Source organism: Falco punctatus (genome assembly GCF_963210335.1).
Source record: "Falco punctatus genome assembly, chromosome: 12".
NCBI lineage: Eukaryota > Metazoa > Chordata > Aves > Falconiformes > Falconidae > Falco > Falco punctatus.
In genome coordinates, this window is record NC_137592.1 from 9,594,275 (window position 1) to 9,610,465 (window position 16,191).

Here is a 16,191-nt window from a genome sequence, read left to right on the forward strand (position 1 = left end):
CAATTAACTTTGTTAACAATTTACTTAGTTGTCTTAAGTGTATATAAAGCAGTACCGTATAGACAAGTAACTGTAAACACAAACTCAATTTAAATACCTTCTAGCCCACAGTTTTCCAACCCCCTATCCTAAAACAAACTGTACAGGAGCAACAGATTAGGCAGTTGGTTATTTAAAGTAAAACACGGGAAACTGATTTTATTTCCAGACTAGGCTTTAAGTACACTTACAGTATTTAATTACAACCCTGGCAGAACAACCTTTCAAAGCACTTCTTTTCTAAAGCTACTGTTTGCATACCTACCAAAACACAGAAGAAATGCAGGTTACCTACCTGTCATCAGCAAGTGGAGCAGCGGGTGGCTGTGGCTTTGTTGGGCTGGTAGGGGAAGTGGCATGGCAGAGTCTCTCTTCTAATGTTCCATGATTTCCTTTCTGACCACCATCACCCTCATATATTTTTTGCTTCAGCTGCTGAATTTCCTGGTCCAGGCTATAAAGAGATCTTGAAATGTAATTCACTTTGTTTTAGAGTTGATTCCCATAGTTCTTATGGGAAGTACTGTACTTACACTGCAACGCATGCATCGAAAAGTGTAGGTATTAATATTTAGGAAAATACAAAGTCTGAATTGTTCTTTCAGCATATTTAGATAGGAAATCAGAGATAGCTCAAACACCACATTACAACAGCAGTATTAAGTCATTTTCAGTAACTTCCAATGCAAAAGGTATCTAACAGCATATTAAATATTAATTCATAAGACTTAAACTATCTGTTAGTATCACTTGAATAAACTTTCCTCATTACAGAACTCTATCAACAACCTCAGTTATTAGCTTCCAGTGTGAAGGAAACGAATCAATGAGGGGAAAAAAAATCAAAAACTCAAAATAGAGCACTAATACAAAAAACCAAATACAAGCTAAAACAATGATGTGGCAAAACATCTATAAGAAAATCTTTAAATTGTGTACTATACATATAAACCTTATTTTCCAGTTATTCCTTCAGTCTGTATATGTATTATTGAAAAGTTACTTACAAAATAAAACAGCTAGTATTTATTTTATATATACACCTAAATCATTTGAAATGGAAGCCTTCTCATTTTTTTAACAAATAAATTTCATACCAGCCAGATTTACGCACAGAATATGTAAAATCAGATACCGTATTTTTGACTGAAAACGCCTGAGGCATCTAGTATAAAATAAGAAGCACTTCTTGAAATATTTATCATTTAGTCATATTAAACTATATTATAACAAAGTAATTTTCAGAACACACTTTTCACTTGTAATGTAGCTGAGATTAGATTAGTAACACAGTTACAATCTTGTCCATTTCCATTACAACTTTTGTCTTTAACGGTAATTGTTTTTCTAGAGGTTACTTAACAATTAAAGAATAAAAGAAAAGAAGTTCCTGCAGAAGCAGGGGAAACTATGGGAAGTTAGGATTCTACTACTTATCCTACAACTGTACATATCTAAATTGAAGTACAATGCTACAACTACTTTACTCCATCCTGGAGGTTAAAAAAGAAAATTAATTAGATGACGAATGCTGAAACCTAAGCTGGAGTAAAGCAGGCTGAATTATTACTTCATTTTTAGAGTACTTTTTGCAGCACTGCCAGAAGCCATCTGTTTCTTTTGATTAGCAGCAAAACAATCATGCATCTTGAGGGAAAGTGGATGGGAGATGGCTGATGGATATAAGAGAGTGTTTGCATTTATGGAAAATCAATTTAACCACAAAAATCAGAATTACATTAACGGAAAAAAGCTTATCTCTTCATTTGTAAACATGCTACTATCAAAAGATATCACTTCCTATAGCTATAAACTTATCCAGCCGCATGAAGCACCCACCAGTAAGTACACTAAACTGCGCCCTGCCACTCGTGAGCAATACATCCTCCTGTCCCAAAGATGACTCTAAAGTTGCTTTATGTTCACTCTATTGTCTCAAACCTCTGCCAGTAAAGACAAAACATGTATGCATTATTCCAGTATAAGTTAACTTCAAATTATCATTTTAGAGGTCATCCCTGTAGGTGAAAGAATTTCAGCTAACATAATATTCAAACGGGGGGGGGGGGGGGGGGGGGCAGAATTACACAGTTATGATGGACTTATAAAGCATTTCAAATGAATATTGCATTTAAACATTTTCAGAGTTAACACTGATCTGAACCAGAGCACATCATCACATAACGCTACCTAGATAAACAATAGAAAATAGATAGAATTCATAGGCTTACTATAGCATCCAAGACATCCTGTACTGTGAAGCGTAAACTCAAACACAAGAGCGATATGTAGCCAGAAACATTTAACATATTATCGTGTATCTTAAGATTTTCTTCTCCCTCAAGATTCATAAAAGCATTCAGAACTGAATTATGCAGGCCCCTGGGCAATTCACTGAAAGACTCAGTTTTATTTATTTTGTGCAAGATGACTTTCAAGTAAACAAGGAAAAAAAAAGGGGGGGGGGGGGGGAGGAGAAGAGCACAGCAGGGGAAGACCTTTTTACTTCCTTGGTATCTTTTCCAAATGTCACTCTTCTAGCTGACAACATATTTTTTTCCACTTATCACACAACCCAGCAATCTCTTGAGGGCTAAGCTGTCTATTTTGGTGGAACCTCCAGTTGTTTATAGCTGACTTGAGTCAAGTGAGATGCTTAGTGTAGAAGACAAGACTTTATGTTCAAGACAATTACGAAAAATAATGGCAATATCCACAACAAAATCATAAATTAGTATCAAAAACGCTCAATTAAAATCTACACAGTGCAGCTCTAAATGCCAAAAAAGTGACCCCTACACAAGGTATAGAAAGGAATTATTCTTTTCTGATAATGGTTTAAAAGGAAAAGGATACAGAATAGCTCTTCAGTTTGGCTATAGGCAAGTTTCTTTTTTTAGGTGTTTTTTCTAATCAAGCTTCTGTTTTGAAGGGCTTATGAAAGAAAAGTCGGATAACTAGTGGAATATTAAAAAAAAACAAATGACAAACGTACCTCAAGAAAACCCAGTTCATTATTTTGCCAATAATCACAGGTTTTAAAGCTCTAGTATTAGCAAATCAGACAACACATTTAAAAATGGCAATTCTGCCCTTTTTCCATATGGCATGGATTTAATGCGTTAATCCCAGCAGATTTTTGCTCAGGCCAAAAATAAAACAAAAGATTTCTTCCTCTTCTTCCACACAGAAAGATCCGTCCTTACCTAAATCACTCTTCTCTAAGCTTCCCATACTTCGGCTGAGTGTTACGCTACCAGGTATCATGTGTATAACTGATGACATTGCTTCTGTACCTAAAAAGAGTTTGTCACCACACAGGGCTTTATTGTGCCTCTGTATATTTTCCAATAAGCTTAAAAACCACCATCACATTTTACATAGATATATGGCTAGCCTATTTTATGTAGTTCTGAAACCAATAGAAAAATTAACATTATACTTTGTTTACTTTGAACACCAGCAGTGTTCAGTACTTCATCAGCTGAGAGACAGTTGGCAGTCTACTGCAACTAATCAGTCTCCAAATCTCGAGCAATAATCTAGCCTGTTGCTAATGAGGAAACAAAATGTTATACACAAATATAGTGAGAGCAAAAAAGTTGTTTAGACAGTACATGTTTTTGTAAGGGCAGAACATAAGGTTGGCTGAGCTTTCTAAATACAGAAAACTAAGTACTGTGATGGCCAACACATACTGTACTGCTGAGGAGGGGATAATTATCCAAACACAACAGAAATTAAAGAGTGAGCAGGACTCCTTTAAAAAGCAATACAGAGTTTCAATTCTGAGTAAACTACTTGAAAGTCATCAAGACACTCAAACACTGGGACACAGAACAAGTAGTTTTCTCGACATCTAAGGTGATTCCACTTTTTGTGGATAGCTTCTAACAAATGGAAGCAACCACAACACTTACCGTTCCCGGTCTTGTTCGAGGGCTTTCTGCTCAGCTTCTAGGCTAGCCTGCAGCCCTGCCTGCTCGCTGCAGCTGTTGTTCAAGGTGGCAAGCTTCTGCTTCTGCTCTTCAATTTCAAAGTCTATTGTTGAACGACGTTGCAAAGCAGAGTGCCTCCTTTCTAACTTAGCAACAGCTTGCTCCAGCGCCTCTCTCTGCTGTTTTTCCCTTGATTCAAGGATTTCTTTTTCCTTTTTCCGAACCTTTTCTTCCTGACGAGCTACATTGGCTGTAAATTCAAAGGTTTCTTGAAGCTGCTGCAGCTGATTTGTGCTAGCTCTATACTGGGCAAGCTGCTCTTCTTTTTCTTCTATTTCTTTCTCTATTTGATAGAGAGTATTATCTAACCCTAACAAGCCCCTAGCAAGGACTTCAGAAGCTCTTTGTTTTTCTTCCAGCAGAGCTGGCAAATGATTACTCTTCAGGTACTCAAGCTGGCGTACTTTAGATTGGAGTCTGCACTCTGCTGGTTTTGTCTTGTCAACTTCTTCAGCCTTGAGTACGGCATCTACAAAGTTTTCATCATCTCTCTTGAGACTGAAATGTTCTTCATGTGCAAATTTTAAGTGTTCCAGAGCTCTTTTTTCATCTCCTATCTCCTTTTCCAGGTGATCCATTTGTTGGACTAAATCTTTTTCCAAAATATTCAATTGTTCCAGTTGTTTCCTTTTAAATTCTACAAAATCATGCTGTGCTTTTTCTAGCTCTTCATGATTTTCATCACCTTCAGATCGGGCTTCCTTGACTTTCAAAAGAGATTCTCTAATATCTTCGAGATCTCTTTTCTCTTCTTCAGCTCTTTGTACATCCCCTCTCTTCAGGAGCTCTATCATGACCTGCTTCTCTCGAAGCTGTTCTTCTAGATGAGCCACCAGCATCACCTGCTCCCTTTCTTGTTCTTCAAGTCTCTTTTTTTCCGATTCCAGCTTAATATATTGTTCATCTTTTTCCTTTTTAAGTTTTTCTAGTTCACGGAAAATCTTCATTTTCTCTGCTTTTTCATTATGATTAAGCTCTTGTAGTCGCTGCAATTCCTCTTTGACCCGGGCAAAAATTTCTTCCTGCTGCTTTTTCTTTTGAAGTTCTATCTCCTGTTGTTCTCGTAATCTCTCTTCTTCAAATTTTTCTTTTTCAGCCAACAAATCCTTTAACCTGCTCTCAATGTGAACGCTTCTCCGTTTCAGACTCTCTTCCTGTTTTCGAATTTGCAGCTGGACTATTTCTGTCTCTTTGCGCTGCGACTCTACTTCTTGCTGCATTCTTACAAGTTCTGCTTTGTCAGATTTTTGTTTCTCTTCCATCTCTTCTATCTGTTTCCTGCAGTAAAAGATTTACATGCAATATTTTGAACTTTTCTTTTTTTCCAAAGGACAATATATCTCTTAGAAGTTACAAAGATTTGGACAAGGATTTTGCAGTATATGTAACAGCTCCTTTTTTTGATAGTTTTCTTTTGCCACAGGTTTAGATCTTATATTGCTTGGAAGCCACTCAATGCATGGGACAAATGGTAAAGAGATTCATATAGCCTATTTCAACATAAGAAGTTGTGGATATATGAAGTTATAGGAAGACATGTTATACAGCACCTACGTTAGTATAAAATTGGACTGCACTAGTTCTGTCAAATCCAATAAAAATATTGATAGAACACATCCATGCACACAGTGAAGAGCAAATATATGTATTTTTATATATATATATATATACATACTTTCTCATATACACAAACTTGTATAAAAGGACTTCTTTAGAAATTTGCCTCACCAAATCGAGGCCAACAGAAGAATTAAAACAAAGCCTTCTTTTTAGGTGAACCCAACTGAATTATTGATAAACAGGATTATAAGATTAGGAACAGATGTATTTGAGAGAGAGAAACTACTTTAACACAAATCATTATGTCCTGGGCAATCTCTCTTTTAAAGGTTCTAGTGCATCCCAAGTGAAGACAGACTGAGACGTGAAGGTCACCATTGTCCCTATAACACAATCGCCTGAATGCATGTAGAGACAGCATGCAGGTTGGTTGGTTATTTTGCAAGAAGTCAAATTACTTAAAGCACAAGCAAAGCAACTTCAGTGCAATCTGAACCCAAATCCTATCAACACAACAAAAAGGATAAATATCAGTGACTGTTGCATCTTTTTCTGAATAACATCTGATTCTTCACAGTTTCAGGGGTTTTCTGAGTTCGCTTAATTTAGTCCAGCTACATAAACAGCTCTTTCAAAATGGAGCAAGCATTCTAAAGCAGAGATGGCAGAAAGTGCATTTCAGCTTATGAATCTAATCAGTGCTGTGATTTGCAGCAAAGTGAGCTGTTACTTCTAAAATTTTAGCAGGTATGATGAGCCAGAACAGTCAGCTCAGTTTGCCAGCTGACAACAATACCTTCTTTTATACTTCAAACTGATTTTGAAATTATGTTCTGATAAGTATGATCGGTAGGCCCACACCAGCACCACAGTTTTATTCAAGAGAAGCAGAGTTTATGAGTTTTTCCAATCATGATTCAATCCAAAGGCAACTAAACCATTAAAAAAAAGATCTGAATAAAAAATGTCATTTGCCACCTTTTAAAATAACATTTTGAAAATCAAGAGTGAGAGTAATATATTACATTTGTATACTCTATCATCCTCATACCTTTACTTTTGGTATTTTCATTGCTAAAGATAATAGTTAGCTACAATTCAGCTTGCCTATCTGTTACCAATCAGTAAGAATGAACAGTTCAAGAAAACAACAAAAATCTTCATAGATGACAAAACAAAATCATTTGTATCAGGATCCTCTGATTTCCAAGTAATACCATGATTCCAAATTTAATTAATTAATTTATACTATGTATATAATTACATTTAATTAATGTGTATATATACACACACATACATAAAGACCAGAGAATAATGTTACCTTTTACTTTCCAATTTTTCAAGCTCTTCTCGTTGTTGTCTCTCAAATTCTAGCCTGATTTAAAAAAATAACAAAAAAACCCACACACAGTAAAAAGGTTATTATTTCCTGAACATCACAAAAAAATACAAAGATATTGGCACTTAACTTAGGGACACGGTTTAGTGGTAGGCTTGGCAGTATTAGGTTAATGGTTGGATTCAATGATCTTAAAGGTCTTTTACAATCTAAACAGTTCTATGATTCTAGGAATTCAGTGTCTGTTTAGAAAACTATAACAATGGTAGAAATGAAAAGTTTTATAAAACTACTTTCTACAATAAAAGAAAGTATTTCCTTCATTAGGGTTACAAATTAGATACCATGCTGTCTGACACAGGTACAAACAAAAAAGTTTCTGGGAGAGAAAAAAAAATAATATTTAAAAAGTAAAGTTAAGCAAGACAGATGAATGATTAGCATAGCCTCTGCAAGTTAACTACATGCGGACATGGCAATCAATACATAGAAATTTAATTTCTCTACCTTAGACAGATCGGTCCTTTTACAGGGAAAAGACTGCCATGGGAGGCAGGGGGAAACAGAGCGATCAATTAAGAAAGGAATTGATAATAAAAACATATTAGCAGTACAGAATATTTTAAAGTCAATAACAGTTTGTTTTATTAGAGGTTAAAATCGGTTAGATTCATAGAAGATTCATCACATTGCAACTCAAAAGTAAAATTTAAATAATTATTCTTTCTAAACATGTTTTTCAAATGCCAATGATAGTTAAATCGATGCTCATCATCCTATGGTGTATTAACTTGGCCACTTCTGAGAAGGGAAAGAACTATGAAGCTATACTAGGGAATGCTTGTAGATGCTCTTCCTTTTCCTCCCCAGAAAAAAGAAAAAACCCCAAACATTACTATGCTGTAATCAGTGGTGTGGAAAAACCCCACATTCCCGCAAAGCGCAACATTCAAGCACAGAACAGAGTTCAAACACATTTACCTAAAATATGTGGAGATTTTAGTATATTTAGTTTTATAAGGTGCTGAATAATTATGGGAGAGTATTTTATGGAATTTTTAATATCAGCTCTTGTTACAGCGGTACAGAAGTCTCTTATTTTAATTGCCTCTGAAATATTTATGGGTTTTTTTCTTAAGAACTTTTTTCAAAATAAATATTAAAAAAGCATGAAGAATCTATATATGGACTGAAATATTCAACCAAATACACAAATATCCAGTTATTTCAGGCCTGCTACAGCTTAAGGAGTTTCAGTGTTTATAGACTGTCTTCATAACCTTAAAAAAAATGCAAGACTGCACCACAAGTTAACTTCAAGTGTTTGACGAACTGCAGTTTAAGATGTCATGACCACAATTATGTAGACAGAAAATAAGGCATTTTTTTTTGTTTCTTTCTAAAATCATACAAATGCATACAACAGGAATTGCCCTTGGAAATATGAAAAAAAATCACCAATAATCTCACACTTATAGAGCAATTTAAATGAACTTTGATTCGTACATGCTCAAGAAGCACCTTTTTGACCACTGTAATACTGGAGAAAGGGAAAAAAATGTTTTTGTTAAACTAGTCTATTTCTCACAAATCCATCTTTAAAAATGCCTTCCAGAATTCTTAAGAGATTAGTAAATGTAGATTTTTATATACAACTCCAGACAATAAGAGCTTTCATGTAAATATCTCGCCAAGAGACCCTTCACGTTTGCACTAAGACTACAGCTAGGATGGGTGCTATCTCAACATCACAGCACGAAGAGAGACAGTAACACCTTAGTATTTTTAATTTGATTGCAATTTCTGTAGCAGCAATACAAAACGCACAAAGTGTTGAAAGAGAGCAAAAGCTTAATTCAATAGTTACCATGTGCTTTGGGGTTTTCCCCCGTGTTTTTTATTTTAAGCCCTCACTTTGGCTATGATCTACTTCTGGAATGCAGAACTGTAAGTTATCACTCCTTACCTAGGGCCTGGCTGACAAATGCCACTATATTCATCATTATTTCAGTCCAAAATAATATAGACCTAGGGGAATACAGCTGTGCTCTGTGGAAACGCAGATGTCCGTTGGGTGCTGTCAGATGTAGACTGCCTTTGCTTAGACAGCTGGCAAAGATGATTTACAAGCATTCCCATGCTTGGTTAAGCCATAATGAACTGAAACATTTCAGATCGGCTAACATAACATGCAAAAAACAGAGCAAAAATCTTTTTGTATTTTGACTGTCATAGAACAAAATTAAATTGGCAAACATATTTTATATAAGCATTAAAAAATGGTAACTAACTTTCGATTGAGATCTGATACAAGGAAAACGAGCCATCACAGCAATCAGACTGATATAAAAACCAGGTCAGTGGTGACATCTCCGTGATTTTCTCTTTGAGCAAGTGTCTCTAATACCTTCAACAGCAGTGTCATGACAATCAGGACAATCAGTTTTACCTTACACTGAAATGAAGCTGGTGGTGCTCAAAAGTTTTTTCAGGAAAGAGTAATGAACTACGCAGAAGTGGTTCTTCAGTGAAAATAACTATTTCCCAAAGCCAAATATGGATCATCACCAACACCCCAATCAATAGCTTTCAAACACTACACCTAGCTGTTTTCAAAATGCATATTTAAGATATTTTAGACAAGTAAATACTCCTAAGAAGAGAAGGTCTAACACAACCTGGTGTTTTGCCGCTACGTAGATTCAGTGGTGCCTAGGAAGGTCTGAGCTCCACTGCAGGCTCTCCAACCATGGGGTTATTCACAGTTTCTCTGTTCTCTATCAAAGGTGCTCACACTGCAGTCTGTATTTCTGCAGCGGTAGTAATGATGCCTATCTTCCTTAGCTGGCTACCTATCTTCTCAACATATTCAGGTATTTACCACTTTTGACACCGCTACATCTATGGTATTTGCTTCAACCTGGTTATGGGCTCAATATTATTTTAGGACAGGAGAGAATCTGGGGAGGCAGGACAGGCAGTCAACGACTGCAGAAACCTTGTTTCTTTAATATTTCTGCAGCGGTAGTAATGATGCCTATCTTCCTTAGCTGGCTACCTATCTTCTCAACATATTCAGGTATTTACCACTTTTGACACCGCTACATCTATGGTATTTGCTTCAAACTGGTTATGGGCTCAATATTATTTTAGGACAGGAGAGAATCTGGGGAGGCAGGACAGGCAGTCAACGACTGCAGAAACCTTGTTTCTTTAAGAAGCTAGTTAAAAAAAAAAAAAAAAAAAAGAAGTCACAGCATCACCAAAAAAATTCACTGGCGACAACAAATCACTGCCAGTTTTACAAAGCACAAATGCAAGACTGATGTTGTCTGGTTTAGTATCTCTGTAATAAAAATCTTTTTTCACATAACCTCTACTCCCTTTCTTAATATAAGCACTACTGTGAATGGCAAAAAAAAAAAAAAAAAAAAAAGCAAAGCAGCTTGAAATTAAAAAGAAACAAACATACAGATATTGAAGACTAGAATCTATTCTTTCTTCTTTTGTAGCTCTACCACAAAGGAACTTAATCTGATCAGTGTTGAATTAAATAGACACCATTTTTTCTAGAAAACCTGGCATATCTAGTGATAAGACTACTGTAGATAAGCTGCTGAGAAAGGAAGTCAGTTCTACTAGCACAGTACTACAATAGCTTCATTTACACAGCGCAAAAAGTGCAATCTGGTACCACATCTGTTAGGAAAGACTGAGTACTGGCAGGACTACAGAGATGTTACAATGCCACTCAGTTGCCCAATTTATGAGATTATTTTAAAAAAACCTACAAAACAAAAAAACCCATGCTAAATCCATGGCAAGACCAAGGTTTCTCATGAGTGGTTTTAGAGTTACAGTATAATGTAGCCTACAGAAGGTCCACAAATGAATTCTTTGGCATAAATCTATGTGCAAAATTCTATTTTATCCAAAGGTTATTATCTGAAGCAGTGTTGCATGACACCAGATTAAAGACAAAGACTGGGAACAAGCAGAACAAAGAATTTTGCATGTTAAGCCGAAATTTTATGCAACTATCTCCACATATGGGAAATCAACAGCTATACAACATATACAAAAGACACACACAAAGACCACCCATCTGAAAACACAATTAAAGATAACATTGATTTTCACAGGGGAAAGATACAGATAGAGTAAGCAAGATCCATCATTTATCTGCTTTCACAAGAACTAAATGTAATACCCCACAGGCATTTCTGCCATTGATTGCTCATGATGCTGGATCTTACAATCTGTTTACTGCAACCTACAGAAACTGCAAATTTAGCCACTATTTTTTATGTTATTAATACTGAAACTGGAAGAAAAGGTGGTTTTGAAAGTGCTAAATGAACAATAGACAGAATACCAGTCTGTTACAGAGGTCACACAAAAAAAGCCAGAGGGACAGCTACTGAATCTAGTTCTACACCGCTGCTGGGCAGTATACCACTATGTTATGAGAAAATGATACTACCATCCATTGTAATAAAGGGTCATACCAAAAGATCACATCCTACATTGGTCGTGCCAAAACTTTTTTTTTTTTTAAAAAAAAAAAAAACATTTCAAACCAAATCTAGTGCAGGACATCGTTTTCCATCACCACCTTTCCAGGAAGCAAGACCCTCACCCCCAGCTAACTCCTTGGATACAATTACCCTGTCTTTGATACCCAGAGATCAGATTTATTGAATGTTTTACCCAGGCTGAACAGTCACCACTCAGAATAACCACTGCAACAGTGTACTTGTTAAACAGCACTCCTAGCTGAAAGTACAGACCCCAAGGATTCTACAAGCCATCTAACTCTTTATGAAGATGATGCCACTGGCTTTGAATTACTACTAAGGCCCAAATGCTTGGGGTCTGCTTTATTCAAAACATATTATTTTTTTAACTTGCATTTATTCCAACCACGTGTTCCTTAAAGTACCACTTTCTGCAGAATTATCTCTTTGGGACAAGCTCATCACATGAGCACAAACACCCAGTGCTGTTACAAAAGAGGGGATGGAAAGAAAACAGCGTTAAATTCAACACAAATAAATTTAAAATCATCATGGAACACCAGCCTAAGATGAAAGGCTGCTGTTGTCAAATTTCTGTCCAGAAAGATGCATCAATTATGGAAGACACCTTCTTCTACTGATTTGTAAAACCAAGGCTCAGTTAAACTGCCGTGCAAACTTCTTCAGAGCCCACCTTCTCTTTGCAGCAGTCACAAATGCATTAAAACCAGCCATATCTGAGGTCTGGGGTTTTATTTGTTTCTTTTATAAATTGCTGATCTATTAATCCAACACCCACCTGTGCACTGCATGGGCAGTGTGTATTGTTAGGTATGGCATCTATTGTTTTAAACATAGTTAAAGCATCTAAAGATAGAGGTAGGAGTTACAACTATCAATATCCAACCATTGGGCCCAGTACTGTTTAGTATCTTCTTCAATGACGCAGACAGTGGGATCAGATGCACCCTCAGCGAGTCTGCAGACGACACCAAGGCCAACCAGTGGTGGGGTTGACACACCTGAGGGACCAGATGCCATCTAGAGCGACCTGGACAAGCTCGAGAAGAGGGCCTGTGTGATGAACCTCCTGAGGTTCAACGAGGCCAAGCGCAGGGTCCTTCACCTGGGTCAGGGCAGCCCCCAGTGTCCATGCAGGCTGGGGTGAAGGGATTGAGAGCAGCCCGGCGGAGGGTACTGGTGCATGAAAAGCTGGACATGACCCAGCAACGTTCCCTCACAGCCCAGAAAGGCAGCCATGTCCCGGGCCGCATCAAAAGCAGCGTGGCCGGCAGGTCGGGGGAGGACATTCTCCCCTTCTCCTCCGCTCTGGTGAGACTCCGCCTGGAGCGTTGGCCCCAGCTCTGGAGCCTGAAGCCCGGGGAAGACACGGACCCGTTGCAGTGGGTCCAGAGGAGGGCCACAAAGATGATCAGGGGGCTGGAGCACCTCTCCTCTGAAGACAGGCTGCGAGGGTTGGGGTTATCGAGCCTGGAGAAGAGAAGGCTCCGGGGAGACCTTATTGCAGCCTTCCAGCGCCTAAAGGGGTCTTGTAAGGAAGATGGGGACAAACTTTTAAGCAAGGCCTGTTGCGATAGGATGAGGGGCAATGGCTTTAAAGTGAAAGAGGGCAGATTCAGACTAGATACAAAGCAAAACGTTTTTACAATGCGGGTGGTGAAACACAGGCACAGGTTGCGCAGAGAGGTGGTAGATGTCCCGTCCCTGGAAACATTCAAGGTCAGGTTGGACGGGGCTCTGAGCAACCTGATGTCGCTGAAAATGCCCCTGCTTGTTGCAGGCAGGTTAGACTAGATGACCTTCAAAGTAACTATGGAACAACCTCAGACAGGTTTTGTTGTTCAAAAACAAGGGAAAGTCATCCAGACCTGCATTCCTTTTGTAGTATGATCCTCAAGCATAATCTGTTTTTGTGTTTACAAATTAAGCAGGACAAAATATCTATTCCTGCAAGCCAGTTCAAGGATTAATTGAATGCAGACTAGCAGGAGAATATCAATAATTAACCCTCTGCTCATAGTTTATAGTCTAATAAAACACAGGCATGAACTGTTCAGGAATATGGAAAGTATTTCTCCTAATCATATCCTCAATTTCAACAGCAACAGTGCTCTCAATCACACCCAAAAAAGGAAAACAAAAGTTACAAGAAGTGTTAGATGGGAAAAATGATAACATTTCTAAAAACTGCTGCGTACACGAGAATTATATTATTCACACTGTTCCATTTCCAGGAAAGCAAGGCAAGATGTTTGAAGCACTGATAAGAAAAAAGAAGCTATATTCCACAAAACATATCAGGGAAAAAGAAGAATTTGCTGCAATCTACTCCATCAGAGACATTCAAAGTAACTCTCCAGACCTCTTCTCTTTTTTTTCTTTTTAAATAAGTGTTGTGGGAAAAATCTTCCCTGTAAGACACGATGCGGCATTACGTGAAGACAGTATGAACTCCTTGGGCAAGGAAATAATTTTTAAGCCCACCTTCAACTGGGCCTTGCCTACGCCATTATGTTTTGCTGCAAATTTGAAAGACCCAAAGCGTGGCAATGCTGAAACAACCTGTCCTACTCCATGCTGACTGCAAAGTCAAGGGCAGTACTGTGCAGCACAATGGCATTATTCATACCAGTATTGTAACAGAGTACCATTATTAGTCAGAGAAAAGCCCATGGTAGCTGATTAATAACCAGAGGTAAAAAAGCAACAGCCAAGAACTTTCCCTCGCCCACAGGAAATATAATACTAGCAACTGTCACTAGAAGTTTCTAGATTGAACTACTTGAAAAGCTAAAGAAGTAGAAAAAAATACATATACTTTTTTGATCTGCTTTTTCATCTGTCTGAAAAAATGCTGTGATTTATCAGCAACTACCTTACTGCCTTGAGATATCCATATGTAGTTCAGTAGCAAAAAAGGATCAGTCACATTTGAAGCAGTGTTACTACATATACTCATTATATTAAGACATTGTTTAACTTGAAGTTATTATTACCTGTCCAATCTTCCTAAATTCTAATGAATAAAGAGCACTCCACAGTAAAATTTGGAAATAAAGCTGCACTATCCAAGCCTATAATTCAATTTACAGCAAATTTTTCAAAAGTGCATAGGTGGTTAAAGTGCCTCATCTCACACTCAATTCAAAACACAGGCACTAGCTATTGGAAAAAAAAACCAACATTAGAACCAAACACCATCAATTCTCTGTAACTCACTTTAAGAACACTGGTAAAAACATTACAAGCAGCTTCTCCACAACAAGCAGCCTATGTCATTGTAACTGTATAATAAAACTGTTTTCTACATCCCAACTTGGCCACCTACTAGGAGGTATATAGGTGAGAACATAAGACATCAATTTCCCAGCCTTTTTATGCTCGTATTGGTGTTATATGAACTCAAGAAATCTTGATATTCAGTTTACAATGCATTTTTCTCAGGAAAAATAGTTAACTTGTAATTCTTAAGAAAGTATGAACATAAAATTTGTCATGTCATTATTGCACTGAACTGCCTTGATTATAATGCAAACATTGCCTCCTGGACTCCAGGTACCACAACTCTGAGTTATCAGTGTGGCTGTTTGCTGGTACAGTTATACTTCTTGCATTTGAGCAGAAAAATGCCAGGTAAAAGCAAGTTTTAAGCAGAATGGAAAGCTCCTCAGTGTCTTTTCACCCCGCTTTCTAGCATGGACCAGTTCAAATATTTCTGAAAAGGTCTGGCTTCATTCAGAAGCCTGTTATTTAACAAGCATAATCTGAGAACAAAATATTTTCTATTACTGCCATCTGGAATATTCAAAGCACTAAAATGAGGAATGGCTGGAATTTTAACAACCGCATTTTAGAACATACTCACCCTGGATTATAAAGCATAACTGCTGACAGGTTCTCACAAGATTTTGAAAGATCTGTCATAGACAAGCTGAAGGAAGACAGCAGTCCACTCTAACAACAGACCATAAAATAAATGTATTAGAAAAACACTGATGTGCTTACAAACTTTGTTTCACTTGATGAAATATTAACTAAAGTATGTGAAGCAAATAAAAAAAAAGTATTCCACCACATCAAGGTATGTCTATATTAGCAAGCAAACTGAAAAGGTTTAAATTTACCAAACACTGATTTAATCTCACCTTTCTTTTCTCCCTTAGCTTAGCAGCTTCTTTGGGGTGGTTAAAGCGAAACATATTGGTTCTTCCAAGTAATATAACAGCACCTGATGAGAAAAACAAACACCATTCACTGACAACATTCCGTACCTGAAAATGCCATGTAATTTTTCACATGTAAGCAAAGACTTCCATTAACCAAGAACAAAATGAAAATGTATTTTGACAATTCCAAATGTAGAACAACGCATAGTCATAGCCACATTAACTGATGTATATAATTTATTCCTTCCTACTTTAACAAAAAAAAAAAACCACAGACCCAACACACACACAAATGTCAATCACGTTCCTGCAGTTCAGCTGAAGAATAAATACAGGTAGAGGAAGCCGTGGATGCAGCTGCCCCAATTTGATCTATACTTCAATAGTGCTACTTTGGAAGCCAGCAGTAGGTACCAGGTACAATGGGAGCATCCATAAACTTAACTAAGAACAAACCTGTCCATCCACTACTGATCGCAGTCAGGTTTGAATCCACCTACACTGAAAGTTCCCAACCACCATAATTTGTACTCTCAATTACCTTTTTCTTC

At 37.3% G+C, this 16,191-nt stretch overlaps 1 protein-coding gene across 6 annotated transcripts in view; it reads right to left on the reverse strand.

Annotated features, from left to right (window-relative positions):
• Positions 1-16,191, reverse strand: part of KIF16B (kinesin family member 16B) — a 166,652-nt gene that overhangs the window by 55,118 nt on the left and 95,343 nt on the right. For 3 of the 6 annotated variants that reach the window (XM_080408503.1, XM_080408506.1, XM_080408505.1), the window contains exons 16-21: positions 15,620-15,702; positions 15,340-15,428; positions 7,444-7,476; positions 6,919-6,972; positions 3,960-5,315; positions 335-505 (exon numbers count right to left, since the gene is read on the reverse strand). In XM_080408503.1, coding sequence (XP_080264629.1) covers positions 335-505; positions 3,960-5,315; positions 6,919-6,972; positions 7,444-7,476; positions 15,340-15,428; positions 15,620-15,702 — 1,786 coding nt within the window. The remainder of the gene's footprint in view (positions 1-334; positions 506-3,959; positions 5,316-6,918; positions 6,973-7,443; positions 7,477-15,339; positions 15,429-15,619; positions 15,703-16,191) is intronic. The other 3 variants (XM_080408504.1, XM_080408502.1, XM_080408507.1) reach the window with 2 other exon arrangements.